Source organism: Anas platyrhynchos, chromosome 1, assembly GCF_047663525.1.
Source record: "Anas platyrhynchos isolate ZD024472 breed Pekin duck chromosome 1, IASCAAS_PekinDuck_T2T, whole genome shotgun sequence".
Lineage (NCBI taxonomy): Eukaryota > Metazoa > Chordata > Aves > Anseriformes > Anatidae > Anas > Anas platyrhynchos.
Genome location: NC_092587.1, coordinates 33,617,922 through 33,637,604, shown reverse-complemented (window position 1 = coordinate 33,637,604; position 19,683 = coordinate 33,617,922). Strand labels below are relative to the sequence as shown.

The 19,683-nt window shown below is 38.5% G+C and overlaps 1 protein-coding gene across 1 annotated transcript in view; it reads left to right on the top strand.

Annotated features, from left to right (window-relative positions):
• The first annotated feature begins 41 nt into the window (after positions 1-41).
• Positions 42-19,683, top strand: part of LRIG3 (leucine rich repeats and immunoglobulin like domains 3) — a 43,353-nt gene continuing 23,711 nt past the window's right edge. The window contains exons 1-3 of the mRNA XM_027456645.3: positions 42-383; positions 7,832-7,903; positions 8,135-8,209. Of these exons, the coding sequence (XP_027312446.3) occupies positions 196-383; positions 7,832-7,903; positions 8,135-8,209 (335 nt within the window). The 5' untranslated portion in view covers positions 42-195. The remainder of the gene's footprint in view (positions 384-7,831; positions 7,904-8,134; positions 8,210-19,683) is intronic.

The window sequence follows — 19,683 nt, the reverse complement described above, 5'->3', positions numbered from 1 at the left end:
TGCCCCCCACTCCCCCCTTCTTCCCTTCACTTTTTTTTTTTTTTCTTCTTCTTCTTTTTTCTTCCTCCTCTCTACCCTCACCGCCTTCACCTCCCTCGGCGGCGGCTCCGGGGCATGCACCCGCGCTGAGAGGCTCTGTGTCAGCCGGGCTGCTCGACGGACGGGAGCAGCGCGGGCAGCGGCTCCGAGCCCGCCATGCCCCGCCGGCACCGCGCCGCGCCCGCCGCCCTCCTCCTCCTCCTCCTCCTCCTGCCGCCGGTGCTGGGGGGCAGCCCCGCCGCCCGCTGCCCCGTGCCCTGCCGCTGCGCCGGGCACCTCGTCGCCTGCAGCCGCCTGGAGCTCAGCCGGGTGCCCGAGCGGCTGCCGCGGGGGGCGGTGCAGCTGTGAGTATGGGGGGCTCCGTACTTGGGGGGGGGGGGCACGTCCGCCATCTTCTGCCCCTCGGGGTGCCTCGGTCTGCGGCCGAGGAGGGCAGGGGGTCGGGGAGGGAAATGTCGGGTTTGCGGCCGAGCGGGGCGAGTGTGGGGAGGGAGGAGAGGGATGGAGGGGGGGCAGGAGGGGGGCGGCTGTCAGCGAGCTCCGGCCAGCCCGAGCCCTCCGCGCCCGGCCGGCGGCGCTCGCCTTGGCCCCCGTGAAGGAGGGGGGTGAGGAAAGTTGTTGTAATGACTTTCTCTAGGAACGTGCAAAAATCGCCAAGTGAAATCGATTTCTGAGTCAGGAAATAAAAACCAAACTTTCATGCTGGCCTAGGTTTTATTTGTGCAGCTCTTGGGCTTCGTTCACTGATGGTTTTGGTTTAAACAACTTTACTAGGGCTGGACCTCGCCAAGTTTGGTTCGGTGACACGGGTTTATGAAACTTACTAGCACGTAGTGAAATGCCATGTGTGGAAAACTTACCTGCAGTGACAAACTTTTATGGACAAAGCATAAATCATGAGAACTTTCTAAAAGCTTGAAAAGTGCTGAGGGACTTCGCACATTTGTTTTTAATCTCTTGTCACTCTGGTATCTTCTATATTAGTCGTATTAATTTTCTATTACATTTCCAAAGCAGATCGAGATAAGGACTTTAAAGTAAACAGGAAGACTTTCAATTAGCTGTGGCTAATTCTGTTCAATTGCCTCGTCTGGAGGTCATGCTGCTTTACTCATGAAATGTGGATGGCTGTATTGACACCATATGGAACTAAACATACGAGTGACTCCAGGAGGTGAATGTTTCCATGAGCAGTGTAGGAAAGTGTGAGGGGAAAGAAACTTTTTTTTTTTTTTTTCTTTTGGCTTATGTGATTGAAGCATATGAATCAAATACCGGATCTGCTTTACATTCAACAACTGGTTTTGCTTCTTATTAGATTTCATCCCTCCTGTTCTTTTGAACTATTTCAGTTACCTAACGTAACTGAAGTTTTCTGACCAAACTTAAGGTATTTTTGATGCTAAGTTAAGCTTCACTGCTGAATCTCATAGTTGAGCCTAGTTTAGTGCTGCTAAGATAAAATTCAGATGTGATGGCCACTAAACAAAAAACAAATGGAAAAGTCACAGAACTTTCATTTGTAGAGCTGTTTTTAAAAGTATTTTGCATTAGCAGTAATTAAATTTGTCTATTCCACTTACTTTACCAAGAGACAATAAAACACATTGCAGGGCTTTTTTGTTAGCACAGGGGAGGTTTTTCTAATTAGAATTCCCTTGGTAGTGTAAATTGTCCTTATGTAAGTTCACATTCCTTTAAAAGTGTGAGAAAATAAGTTCCACTTGTATAAATAAGCTTTGGTCTGTTGTAAGAAACCCCGCTGTGATTACTCATTGGACAGCTGTGTCACTTGGTCTTAAACTCACAGGAGTACATCTTTGTAGGTGTCACCAAGCCATGTGGTCTGGTTGCTTTTGTGTAAATATTTCTTTTGTTTGTGTCAAATGCCTTAGAAGTACCCTGCTCTTTCTTCTTTCCCCTCTTCTGAATAAGGGGACCAAGAGGAGTGTGGCGTTGCCTGTTACCTCCAGCTACTCAGCTGCTTGGAGCTTTGATTGCACAACACGTACAATTATAACGCTCTTCTTTTTTACATACGTAAAAAAGGTTTGAATAGCCTGTATTATTGTTGCAACAAACTATGCATTTACAAATTGTAAAAGACTGTTTATGAATTTTATTGGTATATGGTGACTGTGTTTTCCATGGGAGTCCGTAGCATTTATAGCCAAAGGCTAGTAGTTTAATTGCATTATTTCCAATACTCTTCAGAAAACAACTCTTACACCATGTTCTCAACGTAAACCCACTATAGCCGACAAGGTGAAAACTCTTGTGTTTGAGTAGGGAAAGCTCTTGTGCTTGCAAAGGTGTAGGCCCATGTTGGACTTAACACCTTCCTCTGACCAGCTGTCTACACACCCAGGCAGAAAGGACATCTGATGAAGCTGGCTTTTGAAGCTCTGTTTCAGTCTCCACTTCCTTTTGTATTCATAACCTTTGGTGAAATAAACCAAGAGTTTATGATGTGGAAAATGCTGTGTGACATTCTAGTGGGCAAAGGGGGAAATCAGGAGATAAACCTGAATACTGAGTTATGTTCCCCCTTTTTGTAGCAAATGCGAGGCTAGTGCTTTGTACGTAAAAGGCTTTATGAAATGGGGTGTAAACAGGGTATAATTGCCAGCTTTGCTGTGACTTTAGCCATAAATACCATCTTTTGTAATGCTGCCTTCACAGATGATAACAATCCACAGATAAATATTTATAGTGACTTTGTGTACAAATGGTTTTAAAGTCAAATTTCAATTTACTTCTACTATGTGTGTCCTGAGATGGAGAGAACGTTTTGCTGCGTTAGAGCTGCTGATGTTTCATAGCCAGAAGTGGAGGGAGGAAGAGAGTTTGAACACTGGCCAGTGTCCTCAATGTTTGCAAATTCTCAGAGGCATTGTCGTGTATGCCTTGCCAGGTTCACCTAGGAATGCTAAAAACTGTCAGCAAGACAGAAGGGAAAATCTGAAAGATGGCTTTCACTTGTGTTTGTATTACATCTTTAGTATTTACATTTTATAAATCCTCTAGTTCTTTACCAGAATTGCCAGAAAAAAGGGCCGTATGGTTTTCACAGCTGTTTTTCAATATTTTCCAGACTAAAACTCGAACATAGCAAGCTGATTTATGAGTCACTTTGGATCAGTGTCTTAAAACAGCTACAGCCTGGCTTTTTGTTTTTCAGCTCTCCTGATTTCTGCTGAATTAGCAGCTCTATAGGCCCCAGTGGGACTGATTAAGAAGCTGTTGCTGGATTTGCATTTTAAAATTTGACTTGGGGCTCAGGTTTCGGAGTTCTCTAAGGAAGAAGATGATAATTGTAACTAAGTGTTGTAAATTAAGTTAGAGTCTAAAAGTTATATTTATAAAATGTGTGAAGAAACACTCACCCTCTCCCTTTATGCATTAGGCCTTCCTTTCATTTTTTTTATCATATAAAGATTGATGTTCAGAGTTACGTTTTAGTTTTTGAATGCAGAAGCTGAGTTATGAAAGGTGTTTATATGAAAGGAATGGTGTATAGAAAATATTTTCTTTCATAAAACAGGTTCTTAAAGGGCCTCAAACTATGGCATTCTTTTTAAAGTAGGTACAATCCCTTAAAAACTTGATCACTTTCATTAGAATCTGAGGTGAAGAACAGGCATATATATTTTTTATTGTTATAAAGAATTTCTTAATAAAAATATAGTTTCTGAGGGTATTCGCTATTACATCTGTAATGGCTTTTGAAATTCTAGAAGTAGAAGAAATCACAGAGGAGATTTTCTCCTCACTTGTAATGTGGTTTCAACAGACAAGGAAAATTCAGAAATGGAAAATGCGTGGTAATAATCTTAGTACTTTGTCAGTGTTCATTTCTAAGTGAGGGAAAAATACTGATCCATTTTCAAATCTTTTCCTTGTATGTGTTTTAAGACACATGGAGAAATGCATTGAATTGAAATGCTCTTGTAGCTCTGGACAGGGATGCTAGAGTTTTATATCTTAAAATGCCTCATATCCATTGCTTATAAGTCTCAGAAACTTCTTTAGGCTTGAGTTTCACTTACAATGCGTGTCTTTTACTAAAGTTCTAACTCTTGGTTCACTTTCAGCCTTTCTGATTTAACTTACAAATGTAACTTGTAAGGCTTTTTTTTTTTTTTTCTTGAAGCTTCTATGTCAGCAGTACTGAAATAATATTTACAAAAATAAATCCAATGCATCCTTTATCCAACAATTGGTAGACAAACATGTATACAGCTATGTGAAACATGCAGTTCAGTATTGTCTGGAGTTTGTTGTTACAGTTCTGCTTTGGCTTTTTTTTTTTTTAGGTGCAGTTTGTGTTTGACAACCTGTTGTGAGTAAACCACGAATAAGGAATTTGTATGGATGTATTTTTTAAAGTAGGTGCTATATGGAAAATCTGAGAGTGTTAAAATCTTTAGTGTTAAAAGACAAACACGAAAGAATAGTTTGAAACCTAGTGCAAGTTGTTACGCTCACGGTTGCCTTGATAGACTCCAGATGGATGTGAGCTTGAGCTATGAGTGAAAGTGTCTGGCTCCAGTGTGGTGATCATGCACAGCAGTGGTTGTAATTGCAGGATTTTTATAGTTTAAGGACTCTGCCAGATTTTTTTTCTTTTTTTTTTAAACATGTTATAACTCCAGCAGAACAAATCTACTCACGTCTGTTACTGTCTGGTGGGTCCTTTAGGCAAACATGTTTTAAATAAACCTTTTGCAGGGTTTTTGGATGAAATGAAGAAATGCAGGTTTTTAGCACTAACGTTGAAAGCTCTTTGTTGAAATAATTACTGATTCTGAAGTCTTGTCTAAAGTATGAAGAGCAGTAACAAATTAGGCACTAACAGCCATGGCTTCACTAAATTTTGGCTGTTTATTTGCATAGTTCTTATAATCCCTACAGGCTAAAGCCAAATACCGAGTGAAGTTGAAGGGTAAAAATTGTCTCTACTCTTGTCTGCTTTAAAGGAACAAGTTAGATTCCCGTTGCTGTTACAACCTAGATCTTTTGTAACAGCATATTTTTTCAGTATTTACATTTCAGGAGGCAGTATGAGAATATCAAACCTGTACAGCTGATGTCTTCAAATGTTAAACAAACGGATTTTTCTCAAGTCTATGGCCAGACAAATGTTTGCACTAGACTTTTAAGCAGTGAAAGATGCAGTCCTCTAACTCAAGTGTGGTTAACCTCATTTACAGGAGAACTCAGAATCATAGTGATGAAACTAACATTTGTGGCTTTTTTGAAAACGTTAACACTGTATTGGTTTTCCATTTTTTTAAAGAGGAAAATCTTGAGGGTTTTAGACACCTGGAAGAAGACACAGGTGTATTTTAGGTGTGGGAGTCCAGAGCTGCATCTCAGAAGGCATCCTTCTGTGGCCACCTGAATGTGGTGAAGGGTGTGCCTCTTCTCTAGGTGGCTCCCCCTGGCACCCGCCCAACTTTTTTTGTGCTGAAAAACGCATTACACACCTGCAGCTCTGCCCTGTGTGCATTCTTGAAGTGCCCCAGCTGGGGAAAGGTGACGTTCATCTCCTCCCTGTGCCCGACAGAGCCAGGCTGTGGCGGCTGCACCCTGGCTCCCTGGGCCTGATCCATTGCTGCAGTGAGTGGCTGAGTGCTGGGGTACCCTTGGTAATGTGTGCATGTGGCTGGGATGGTTTGTAATGCTGGTGGTTGTTGAGTTTTATTATTATTATTATTTAACTTAGACTGGTTTAAAAAGGGGGAGGGACGGGTGGCATTGCCTATCCTTTGCTAACTTGGGAAGTGGGTGACCCGAGTCCTCCCTCATGTGGGGGTCTCAGTGGGCAGTCGCTGAGCCTCTGCCAAGGCTGTGCTGGTGCCGTAGGTGAGGACTGGGGCAGGTGGCTGGCTGCCTGCATCCTGGGCATAGCAGGGAAGATGCTGCTAGAGTCCTGTAAAGCAGATACCTAGTCCTGGCAATACTGGAAAAGTACTGTGTAAAGCACCAAACGGGGGAGGCTAAAGCACGATTATGCTGTTTCCCTGCGCTGTTTAAGAAGCCTAAGTACCTGGCTGGGTCTCAGTGTTACATCTGTGTCCAAGGACCTGTGGTGGTGGGTGAAGAGAAACTATTTCTGTAGATCCACACTTGCTCAGGGCTTAGTCGTACAGCAGAGTATCACACAGACTGCAAAGCTGGCTTGGTTTAAACCAGTTCTGATCCATGTGCGGCATGGTTATGCTGGTTATCAGGTATCATCACTTCCAAGACTGTAGATGAAGAATAGGCATGTTTGTGACAGTCACAGACTTGTGCTTGGCACTCTCAGCATAGGCAACCATGTACTGAATTATGTTCTCCAGAAAAAGTATGGGACTATGGGAGTTTCCCCAAGAATCAAACGGAAATGTGCTTCACTTCTGCATGGCCTGATGAGGACCTGTCTTGGTGTTGGCCTAGGCATTGGCTTCCAGACCCTTCTAGTAATGCTTGGCACCCTTGTTTCCAAGCCACTTTCAGCTTTTATCACAACCAGGCGTGTTGCTGAGTGCTCCAGATTTCAGTGCTCAATTAGCACAGGGAAAAAGTGTGCTGATGCAATTCTTTGGGGGTCTCACTGAAGTGAGGTTAAGAACTCCTTCAGAATAGTGGAACTTTTGTTTCCTGGCTTGTGTTAAAAATTGAGTGTTAGGATGTACAGCAAGCACTTTGCAGACAGCGCTGTCAGTGCAGATAAGGTAATGACAGGTCGTAGTATGGGAGCAGGAACTTGCAGGTTGTGGGAATGGATGACTAAAAAGAGGGAGGTCTTCAAGCAGGGCTAGCTGTGGTAACGTGGCCAGATGTAAATCTGTACTGCTTGCACGGATCTCTATAGACTTGCAAGTTTGAATTTCTGTAGTTAACTTCTCTGTCTTCTACTGTATAGCCATTCTTTTTTTTTTTTTTTTTCTGTGATGTTTCCAGTACTTCCGAGACCACAGCAAATGTTTCTTAGGACTGTGATTCATGATGGCTTTCAAATGGTCAAGAGGCCATATGGTGAAGATACACAGTGTCTGTAGGGAAGGTAATTCCCTGACAATGGTCAAGGTGTGTTGCATTCTTAGTACCCTAGCCTGTTTCACAGAAAACTGTTGTTGGCAAAGGCTCTAACATGGGCTCTCATAAACTGCATCAATTTGTATTTTGGGATCTTCAGTGTGGAGTGGCACAAGCTGAGAGCTTCAAGGGCAAGTAAGGCAATGATAATGTGAATAGTGCACAGACACCTTAAAATTCAAGATGAAGTTAGGCCTTCCTGTGTATATTTTCTTGTTTAAGGTACTGAAGATTTGTGAGTTGCTTTGCAGAAGCAAGTGAGAGGAGTAGATGGTGCAAGTATAATAATTGACTCAAGGCTGAAATGGCAATGAGTCTTTATGAATTTTCCTTGTAGCCAACAGGTTGCTTTAGCCAGATACTTTTCCTGGAAGAGAGGGTTTTTTGATGTGTATAAATCAACATTTTGAGGTGTTTTTTCATGCTTCTTCAATACATAAACACGCAGGCGCACACAAAACACAAAATGAGCAGTTCTTTTAAAAGGTTCAGGAAATTCTTTGACACTGTCGGCAGTGATCAAACTGTTAGCACTTATATACCTTGTAAATTTAAATGTGTTTCTATTCTGGTTCTACTAACGTAAAACAAATAACTTTTTATGTACTTGGAAATGAATGATAACATATTTTTGATTGTAATTGTCTTGTTATATGCAATATTTTATGGCAAAACTGACAGGTTGTTTATTTTTGTAACCTCATAGGGACTTAAGTCACAACAAATTATCTTCAATCAAGACCGGTTTCTTGGATCACCTCCATAGTCTTCGGGAAGTGTAAGTCAATTTGTCTTAGTTTTAAAAAAATGGTTTGTGTATGTTAATTGTATCACTAGGATATCAGTAACTTGGGATAATAGGTTGACAATTATGCTCTGATATTTTACATCAAGTGAAACTGGAATTAATTTCAAAATTTGGGTTGACACCAGCAATTTAAAAAATCCAATGTATAGTCTTCTGATTTACGGTAAAGCTAACTCATTTTTTTTTTTTTAATATTAATAGCAAGTTGAACAACAATGAACTGGAGATGATTCCAAATCTGGGGCCAGTATCTGCAAATATAACTCTTCTGTCTTTGTAAGTAGATCTCGCTCTTGTCCCTATGTAGTGGAACTAACTCTCTAGAGTTAGTGGAAATACGTGCATTGCAGAGATTAAAGTAAAATAATTGGAAATAGAGCGGCTTGTGGTTAGGAAGTTGATTATGTCATATTATTTAGCAGGTTGTTTAAAATGTGTATAATTGAGCTTAATCCTTGTAGTTTTTATGCTTCCCTCAGATACAAAGACTGCATTAGAATAAATTTATGTTGTGGTAGTGCCCAGAAGCCTCAGCCCTGTTGTGCTAGGCACTGAACAAACATTAGTAAATGTTACGTAAACTCATACAATGCAGACTTTAATAATAGAGTGTAACTCTTTACACATCTTGGCTGAAATCCCAGTTGCGTTAAATCATGGCAGAAATCCATTAATTTCAGTGGGCAGTGTGGGGAAATCCCCTTGACACGCAGCTTTAGGACAAATACCTAGGTTAGAAGATGTTTTGTCAATATCTTTAAAATATCCTTCTGTGACCATTCTTATGTGTGGCATAAAATTTTTCCAGTTGCAGTTAATACATATGGTTGTGACACAATTATGTACACATTCATTGCTTTGTTTGAAAAAAATAATAGGTTGCCTGATGTGGTATCTATAATACAGGCATACAATTATAAAAGGTGTATAGGACCCCAAACCAAATTTCCTGATTTTTAGAAGAAATCTTATTCCTGAGCATTTCACCTGAAATAAGTTAATTTTTTTTCTTGTGTTCTAATTTCTCCAAAATGTTGAGAATAATGCTTTTTTTTTTTTTTTTAAAAAAAAAAAAAAAGTTTGTATCCTACTGTTAGGTGGAGAAAAAAAGCCAACATGTTTTCTTGTGTGGGGTTTGAGTTTTATCAATGGGAATCTAAAGTGTTTAAGCCTAGTAATATGTAGCCCTCTGGCTAAATCCCACTCATGAATACAAATTGCAAGTTACCTTTTTTGAAGAAGCCTGAAGGGTTAAAACAATACAGTAAACTTCAGAAAGCTGTTCAGCTAATTAAATTGATCACTATTCAATTGCTTACATCTGGTGATTTATAGGGGTTTGTTTTTACTCTAGGCCCAGGTCAGCTAAGTCAGCTGGTGCAGCCGCTGTGTCTGGACTGCTCTGTTTGAATAAGAACTAAGTGACATTTGATACTGATGTGGTTTCTTACAGATCAGAATCAGAAAAGAGTGAAAGAAAAAGCAGATGGTGTCTGACAAATAACTATTGAATTTAAGCGTATCATCTATTTCAATTTTGCATTAGTGTTGACATTATTTTTACACTGGCATAGCATTCTGTAGTTTAAGCATTTCATTGATCTAAAGAATGTATTCCTGTTCATTTTTTTTACCTTGTTAAGGTTCTTTATACCACAAGGTTGGAAATACTAACTTAATAAAGTTTTATACCGTCTTGCCTTATTTGTGATGAATACAAACTTGAGAATTTGTCTTAACATCACCTCTAGTCCTTTTCATGGAAACTTAACTAGTTTAGATGAACCTAAAATCATTCTTCTGCAGCTGTGCAAAGATTCTTGTTTTCCTTTGAGAGAATGAAAATCAGTCGCTGCTGGATTGGTTGTTCCATATCCATAGGTTACTAGCTCGGTTCTTTTGCACAGGTGGTAAAACATGGAAAAAAAAAACTTTACTAGATCTGTTTTCTGTACTATGACACATACAAGGGGGGGGGGGGGGGGGGGGGGGGAAGAAGGTTCTAAAAGTTGTTTTCATACAACCAGTGCGGTTAAAGTTGGTCTGGTTGGGTGATAGCTTGTTCTTATTCAAATTTCAATTACTTCTGTATGGTTTTGGGAGATTACTGAATATAGGTATGCCCAAACTCAGATTTAATACTAATTGTATGACCACTGTAAAGATTCATTGAGATTAAGTACTTAAAGAACTATTTCAACCACATTAAAGTTTTACATTGGCTAACAATTGTCAGTATGTAATAGTTAAAAACAATTGCTTATTCCTTCTACATAATTTGCATATGGCATGGATAATTAGAGTGGTATTACATTGTTCCAAAAACAAAGCATTTTGTTCCTTTAGCAAAGGTTTCTTTTTCAAACTTCTTGCAGGTTAAAAATTATTTCTGTATAAAGATGTTAAGCCTTATTTACAAAAAAAGGATATAAGTAAATAAGAATAAATATGCAGCAGTTGTCTGGCAAAAAAAAAAAAATCCGTAATAAACCAGTTTCGTAAATCTGCAGATGTTTCTATCTAATTATAGTTCTTTTTTTTAAGAGGTAAAAAAATGTATTCAGTTATTGGAGGGGTTGTATCAAACTTAGTTAATATGATACTTATGTCAAGCGAAGGAAACGCATATGGAACAATTAGAATATAATTTTTATGCTCTTCAAAGAATAACTGCTTGAAATACACTTCCGATGACTTTCTGCAGTTTTCAACTTGAAAAATCAAAGAAGCTTATGGAACCTTTCCAAAACAAACCACTGTTTCTTTGTTGAGTCTTTGTTCCTGCTTCATATAGTAGTGGAAAAGAGGTGGTTATTCTTCTGAAACTTGATTTGATTATGTTTCTTATAAGATACGTATAAGTCCATTCATTACTGTCAGTGAAAAGCCAGCTCTTTTTTCAAAGGTCTCCTCAAGAAATGCTGTGAAAATGGTGCCCTCCTTTCTGGCCAAAATCTTTACTGGTCAAGAAGCTTTCTTCTGTGAAGTGGATAAAATTATTCCAAGTACTTGTCAAATCAGCAGTGGAGACTTAATTTTACCTGTTCTGCAAGATTTTTTTTTGCCTTGCAAAAGGAATTGCACTGATGGTGTGTCTACAGTGAATGATACTGCAGGTATCTGGGTACAGTACTGAATGTCTGAATTCTTTTAGCAGTATAAACAAGCATGGGTGGATTATCATGTTAGTGTAGTTTCTATTTCTGGAGCTACCTCACTTCTAGCTATCTAATTGATATTTATCTAGCTTAGATATTTTCATACTGCTGAATTATGCAGGGTAAACATACCTGGAGCAATAGATGTTCCCAGTCTCATGGTCAAAGTCTGTTGGTAATATTAAACATTGATGCCAACTTCTTGTTTTGTATGGACGCCAACAGAGTTGAATACCATGGGAGAGAAAGGTATTGGGCCCGCACACCCCCACCACTTCCCTGGAAAGACCATATGTCTGTGTGAAGGAATATACAAGCAAATGCAGGTAGCCTCATTATATGGCTGGAGATGCATCTAACATGCTCATTGCATAGATAAAATGTGATGAATATGTATCATATCAGACTACATAGGAGAGCTGCTGAGCCTTCTGGGAATCTAGAAACTCCTGTGAACTAAATGGGTGGTACTTTGAGCTAAATCTGTTCTGAAGGCCTTTGGCTGTGAAGCTGTCATGGTTTCCCTGACATTAATAGATGTAATACCTGCTGGACAGAGCAAAGAGTAGGACTTATCTTCCCTATCCTAAATTCCTGAGAGTTCAACACAATAAGGATGAGTTGGGAACTGTAGATCTTCTTCAGAATGAATGGAGAAAACTGTTCTTCCTGAAGTCTTTTCTAAGTTCGGATGACTTGCCCACTAAAGCCCATCCAGGTATCTACTTCAAACTACTTTTTAGGTATCTGAAATTAGGTTCCTTTTTAAATGTCTGGCAAATGTACTTGGGCATTGCATGTTTTACAGTGATTGTTACTTGTAAAAGTTTGATAATATCCTTCAGCATGATTGACCATTTAAGTCAATTATTTGAAACTGAAATGTCAGGCTTTCTTTCTGCCTAGACACACAGTCTTTCACTATCTGCTGGGAGAGAAGGCAGAAAGAGAGAAGTTGAGGCATTTGATTCCAGGGACTTCCAGCTCACCAGTCAGAACAGTAGCTGTAGCTGGCAGCCAGGTCACTCCAGGTGCTGGTCAACATCAGGTTTTGGAGGGAATACTAGATTTGCTAACTGATTACCACAAATATATAGAGTATGGATGCCATCCACAGTAATGTAGCTGTATTAATGTAGCCATATTTACCTATAGAACCTGAAATAAGTTATGTTTCCTAACTTGCATTCCTGAAGTTCTTTTGAAATTGGTTAAATCGATGTAGAAATTGCTTTGAATCATAGAATGTCTCGGGTTAGAAGGGACCTTAAAGATCATCTAGTTCCAACCCCCCTGCCACCGTCAGGGAGCTGGGTTAGAAAATTCTTTACTTAGGGGAGAATGAATGAGTTATTCTCCATTATTTCTGGATAAGTGGATCTCAGTGCCCATTTCTTTACCAGACACAGATTTTCTGGTTCTAGGAAAACAAGCAAAATTCTCAAATTGTTTCCCATTCTAATGGTATTCCTTAACCAAGATATACTAATTCTGTCCTGTGGATCATGAAAACCTGCTAGAATCCATGATATTGATACATGGGAAGAAAACCTTGCCTATTAGGTCTTTCATTGCTGTAAAGTTTTGAACCTAGTTTGAATCCGGATTCTTTATATTTGTACTCTGAAGAGTGGAAGTGATTTATTTATTTACACTTCAGATGTCCATTATATGTACTGGTATAAAGGTAGTATATACTAAAATCAAGTATGTTTCAGCATGATTGCTTTGGTTGTAAGCTAGTAATGTTCAAAAGACTTACCAGAACTTTTCCATAGTGTCTCTGTAGTATAGATAAGCTCTTTAATGATTTCCTAGAGGGAAAAACAAACAAACAAAAAAACGTGCTAGCACACAGGATCTGAGCTTACTGCAGTAGACTTGATGCCTTCACAAAGTACTAAGAAGTCTTGGTTCCACTTTTGGGAAGAGATATTTAACCCACATAAGTAAAACAAACAAATGTTGTTTGAGTGTGACTTTTTTATGCTTTAACTTTGATTAATTTGAAATAGGTAATGCTGTTACTATATACCAGAATCAAGGTATGATCATACAAGACTGAGGCTTTGTTCAATGTTGTCATTTTTGTGTATGCATGCATAAGCATAATGTATGTGATACGAAAAAGGCCTGTGGGTCTAGTATGTGTTTTCATGGTGTGTTAAGAGCTCAAGAAATGATTTGGTTTAATAAAAGATGACTTGGAATTAAATTGGGTTACATTCACAATAATTGGGAACCTCCCAACAGTCAGTGATAAAGGGCATTTAAAGATGCTTCGGGTTGCGCTTTAACCTAAGGGCAAAGCGGTGCAACTAAAGCTGAAGAAATTAATTGAAACTGAGTAATATAAGTGCACCATCCTTATATGAAAGTCCTGTATGGCATTTAACTACCAACTATCATTTGTCTGCAGAGTCTACTTCAGTTAATATCTTTGGAAAACTGTAAACTCATGCTCTTTCATATGTAGAACATAAATAACTAAATAAATAGTGAACATCATCCAGCATCGTCAGTGTACTGTATTTTGAGTGATTTAGAAAATGGAAGACAGCAGTCAGTGACTTTGGAGAGATGGAACAACTTCATGTATTAGAGTATTCTGCCTCCCCAAATAAATTATATTGTTCTTATCAAAATATAAGAACTATAATTAATATTAAAAAAAAAAAAGTTTCTTATTACCTACACCCAGGTTATGCTGTACAATAATCATCTCAGCAATAGGGACTTGAAAAGACATAAATGCCAAAGTCTCTATTATGTTGTCCATGGCTGTGCGGTGCTTAGCTGCCAGCCAGGTTAAGCGGCAACATGTATATAGGGAAATTCTAACATTATGAAGTGCTTTAAATAATTAAGAGATTTTCCATCTTGATGAATAGAATTTTTTTGATTTAAAAGCACTAATATATGTGGAACAGGTGATCTAGATAGAAGTATTCCTGTAGCTGATGTTGTAAAAAATGATCATGTTAATCTAGAACACACATCGTCAGTTTTAGTAAGCCAGAGTGGAAAATACAAAGTTCATGACACAGAACAAAGGAGCAATGATTCAACAGTATTTTTCTATTTTTCAAGTTTTACATTGTTACTTAATATGCAACAAAGAATATGCAACACTGTAGATTTTTTTTTTTTTTTTTGCTACCTGGGAGGGTTCTTTAAACCCATCTGCACAGGAAGCCTTTAGGGCGGTTGAAACAAGGAACCACATAGCTGTTCAGTTTATCTAAGATGATAAAAACATCGACAGTATCTTGAAATGTGAGGTTTCTTGAAAAGTGTACACTTGTCTGTTAGCTGCTAGACTGAATCCATGGGTTGGTTTTCAGTAGACTTTCAACAGCATTCAATTTGTAACATCTTTTTGTTGATATATGCTGAGTTTAAATGCTTTGAAGACACATGAAGTTGCATCCTGGATGCTTAAAAAGTAAATGGAAAAAAAAATGTCCAGGAGATAAAATGGGCCAAAAGAACTAGGAAGTAAATAGTCAGTTAACTGTAGGGCATCACAATTTTTCATAGTAAGCAAAGTTGTTCTAACTTAAATGTAGTTTTCTGATGAGCCACTCTAAAATGACTAATTATTCAATTTTTAATTTCAGGCCTTTGCTGTTCAAGGAGTACTTCTGAAAAGCAAAGTTAAAAGTCACTTGCTATATTGAAAAAGTGCCAGGTCCTCATCTTTACAGGGAAAATAAAGCAGCAAAGTTATCTAAGTCAAGAACAAAGGTTTGGAGGAAAAAAAAAAGGTTTTTTTTAAACAACCAAAAAAAAAAAAAGCAAAACAAACGAAAAGTAACAGGGAATGACTAAAAAGTTTTTTCAGGTGCAGACAGGTATTTGCTCTGAAAGGCTGGTTCTGCTTGTTGCTCACCTAATCTGTGCAGTGGCCGTGGTGAACTTACTGGAGAAGATCTGCAAGTTTAATATACTAGGTTGCATAAGCAAGCTGTGAAGTTTTAAAGCTATATTATCTGAATAACCTAGCTTTATCTCTGTGTCTTACTATATTAGCTTCTTCCCTTTATCTTGCTTAGTTGCTCATTAATCATGATTTCAGTCATCAGTAAAATTTCCTCTGTGGACAGCGCGCTTTGCTCCACTTAAAACACAGTTGTTCCCTGAGATTGGTAAAGCCTTATGCTTTCAGGCAGTGGAGGCAGAGCTAACTCCATTGTGTTACAAACCTTTACTTTGTATAGTTTATGGTATTGCAATGTCAGGTTCTTAAAAGTAATAAAAATGGGAGTGTTCCATACCACTTAACTCAGATACATAGTCTGAAAAAAGGTGTTTTTTTTTTCCACTCCTACATGTAACTAAACTAACTCTTTTAAGTTGGAAGTGGCTTCTCAGATCTTTGCTAAATAAGATGGTGAACTATGATGAAAGATTTGTAAATTCATCTGTATTTTTGGCATCTTTGTGTTTTCTTCCTTTTTTTTTACCATGAGAAGAGGGTGTTGCACCCACTTCTTTTTTGGAGGAGCAGTACTTGAACATGTACTGATCACTGTTTTTCATTCTTAATTTGTGTGCTATCTCATCCTGGTTTGATTAATTGACATGACAAAAATACCTATCTAATTTTATGCACAAATGTACTTACTGGAAAAAAGTGGTGATTAATCCTTTGTACTATTTAGTAGTAGTCTTATTTTAATCATAGAATCGTAAAGATTAGAAAAGACCTTCAAGATCATTTGCTCCAACCATCATCCTACTAGCAATGTCATCTACTAATCCATGTCCCTAAGCACCACGTCCAACCTTTCCTTAAACACCCTCAGTGACGGTGACTCCACCACTTCCCTGGGTAATATTGTGTGCCCTTTTCTGTTTAAAATAGGGAAATGTATATCTAAATATTGACATTCCAGATCATGCTTCAAACAGTCATCTTGAGAAGTAGAATTGAATTAGTTGAAGCAAACATGTAAAATAGTTTATACATCTGCTAAACTGCCTATAAGAAATATAGGAAATAAGAGTGATAATTTTCATTGTTTGGCAGTATCTCAGTGAGGAAAGCTTTTGTAAAGTGCCTTCAGTAAAGACATTTTTTCATAGCCCTTGTTTGCAGGATTATTTGGAGTAAGAGTAGGAATGACAAATCAGACTGCCATCTTGCAGTAGGCTGAGAAAAGCAGCTGTATGTGGAATTCAGAAGACTGCTATCTCAGTTCATATTTAGAAAGCTGCAGTCACAAGAAAGAAGGTTAGATGCAAGTCTTGAAAATGAAAGCTTGCATTCAGTAGGAGTGGATGCCTTTCCCTTCTATGCTTGCCAGAGAAAGTGGTATTGTGTGTTTATAAATCTAGCATACTGAACTGAAGTCTGGCTCCCAATATTAAGAAAATTTTGGTCAAATATTTTACAGCCTTGTCATCTCTTCAGTTACCACTTTATTATGGGAAGGATTAAGATTTGGATGCTGCCTGGAAGAGTTTGTTTTGAAGAAGGATTGAAAAAAGGGATAGAGGAATGCCAGACTGGGCTTCAGGCATAAGGCAACTTGGAGGAAGTCCCAAAAATGAGAGTGGTGGTAAACCATGTGTGACTTGGGCTGAAGTTGTGAGCAAAAAGCTAGAGCAAAGAAACTTACTGGAATTAGTTTTTGCAGTCTTTGACATTTGGTGTGGAGACTAAGAGGAGGTAAATGAAAGAATTTGAAAAGGAACCTGCCTTAGTCAGACCTGCAGACATGAAAACTAGATTTTTATGACAGCAATTAGATTGAATGATGGGAAAGGGAAGAAGTATCTAGAAACTCAGAGTTTGTTGTAGCAGAAATATAAAGTAGTGAGAGCCTAGACAAATGCTTTTGCAATGAGAATGGAAAAGAATGCAAATTCTGTGAGCTATTTGCAGTGGAAAAACTGGCATGATTTTCTGAGAAACACCGTTAAAGAAAAAGATGAATTAAAAAGAATAATGGATCAGAAAAACAGAGAGCACTATTCTCATGGGACAAAATGGAAGAATGGCAGGAAATTTTACCATTAAAAGTTGGAATGAACTGAGATGCCAAGCGTTAAGTACTGGGTTTATAGCATAGAGATGTGGTAGATGGTTATTGCAAGGAAGAGTGGTATGTGGTGACTCAGTGCCTTGAGTGAAATAGAAGTGGACAAGGAGAAGATCCCTCAACAGTTGAGATTTGGAGTGGACCTAGAAGGGCGGTCAGTCTGAAGTGCCTAGTCTTCAGTGCACTCTAGGAAAGGGAGAATAGTCTCTGAAAGTAAAGGATAGAAGTTTTTACTTAATGAGTCCATAAATCAGATCAAGAATGTGGTTTATAACATTGGAGGGTGTTACGCTGGGTTTAATCTAAGTCATACTTAAAGTTGTGTAAGATTTTAGCATTAATTAACAATCATGGAGTGCAGCGAGTCTGCAATGGGTTATTATTTCTATTGTCAGCTCCTGCTGAAATAGCTGTGTTTTCATTGCTTTTGTTTACCTTCATTAAAATAAAGTGATGAGCTTATGCATTCATTTAGCTATCACATGCTAGGTAACATGGTTATTTTGGAAAGGCCAAGAAGTGGAATGGGAAGAGGCCAGGGTATCAAGAGAAGAGTTTGGAAGGAAACTTATATTACGTACTGATATTATGACTGGAATCAGGAGAGAATTGTTGTGAAGTATCAAGTGTTTGTAAGTTTGTATTTGCCTCTGTTTTCTTTTTGATGATGAAATCATCTCTGAATCCTGGAGTAGTTTTATTCTGCATCTTTCTCTACACCTTTTCTCAGTTTATGTGTGGTTTCATAATTCCCAAGGTTTGGACAAGGAATCGATAGGCTGTGGTCTTCTGAGTTTTGGTTTTATACTATAAAGCTACGACTATATATCAAAAAGCACAAAAAATAAAACCATAGACTTGCTGACATCTGGCCTGAAAGAACAATAACAGACAAGGAATGTGGAATGAACGAGGCCTTCAGAAGAAAGACCTGCTTGCTTCAAGGAACATGTGGAGCCTGTGTGTCAACTGGGCAGCAGACTTGTAGACTTACAAGTAGGACTAGAAGTGAGCCAGCTCCTGGCTCTATTTCTGGCACTATCATCTCAGAAATATTTCATGTGAAACCTTTTTTTTCACCATATCTAACTGTTGCAAAGATTTTAAAAAACTGGAGGGTCTAAATTCAATACAATTAATTGGATGTCTGGTGATGAGAAGTTTGTAGTCCCATTCATTCACATCTGGGAATTTTTGTAAGGGGAGTGTTAAGCTTGAAATTGCAACTACAATATTTTAAGTAATGCAATTGTTCATTAAGTTCTGTCTAATTTTAGTAGTCAACTGTGTAGAAATCAGTGGAAAAATGTAATCTTTTTTCTCTCTTCTGGGGAGTTATTCTTGAGACTTTTTTTGTGGTATGCGTTCCTTAAAGTTTTCTAACCTCATTCTAAAAGCCACAAAACATGAGTCTTCCAACACTTTCTAAGGAAATTTATTACAATCTTGATCTTTCATCTTTACAAGATGAAGTAATAGAAGATTATTTCTTATCTTTTGGTTAAGTTTTCTTCTCATTGTCTTCACATCATTGTTTCTTGTGGGAGCTCCAAAAGTCTGGAGGAGTTTGGGGGGAGGGTGGAGGGGAAGTGCAAGAAGCAATAGTTGTATGACAGCAGTTGTATGACACCAGTGGGTGAACAGAAAGAAGACAGGTTGGAGCAACCACAAAGATTTAAAGAAATATCAGAAAGGAGGCTTTGTGCTGCAACGTAATGGAGACCACCCTGTACGTGCTCGGATGTGGACAGTCATGTCTGCTTTGCCTGTGCTGACATGGCTGCCTCCAAGCCAGCTCTAATCTGGAAGCTGTGTAAACATAAGATCATCAAACTAAACATCTATGAACCCCAGCGTCTTGGCTTCAGCAATGCTCAGAAAGACATATCTGGCCCTAGCAGAACATTTTTTTTTCTCCTTATTCTCCTTATTATTTCTCATTTTTTTTTCTCCTTAAAGACTCATAGTCTTTAACAAGAGACTCCAGCATGATTGCATTTGCATGTTCCTAAGACAAATTTAATATATCCTTTCAGTAAGGGGTTAGTTGGGGGACAGGAGTTACTCTTAGTCCAGAATTACAAAAGTGTTAAAACAGAGTTGTTTTATACCTAACAACTTTGGAAAACAGTCTGCACAGACAAAGCTCTCCAAAATTGTCTTTCTAGACAATTGCAGTTTTACCAGTTTGCTCCACCTCCAGACTCATACACATGCTCCTTGTCAGGATCATGGTGTAGGATAAAAAGATGAAGAGGTTCTCAAAACACAGCAGATCAAGACTTCAGGTCTTAATCTATCTCAGAGTTGCAGCTTCCGTGTTACAGAATGAGAGCAATGAGCAGTCTAATTTGTAGGTTTACATAGTTACTTCTCTGAAATTGAACACATTGCATTTTGACAATCAAAAGATTCTTAGTCATACTATCTCAGATCTTAAAAAATGTTTTTTTCAGTATGTAAGAAATGTGTTGAAGTAGTGTTAACTAGATCCTTAACAAAATGGATACAGCAGTTGCTGTCCCACTTTATATTTCCCTAGAGG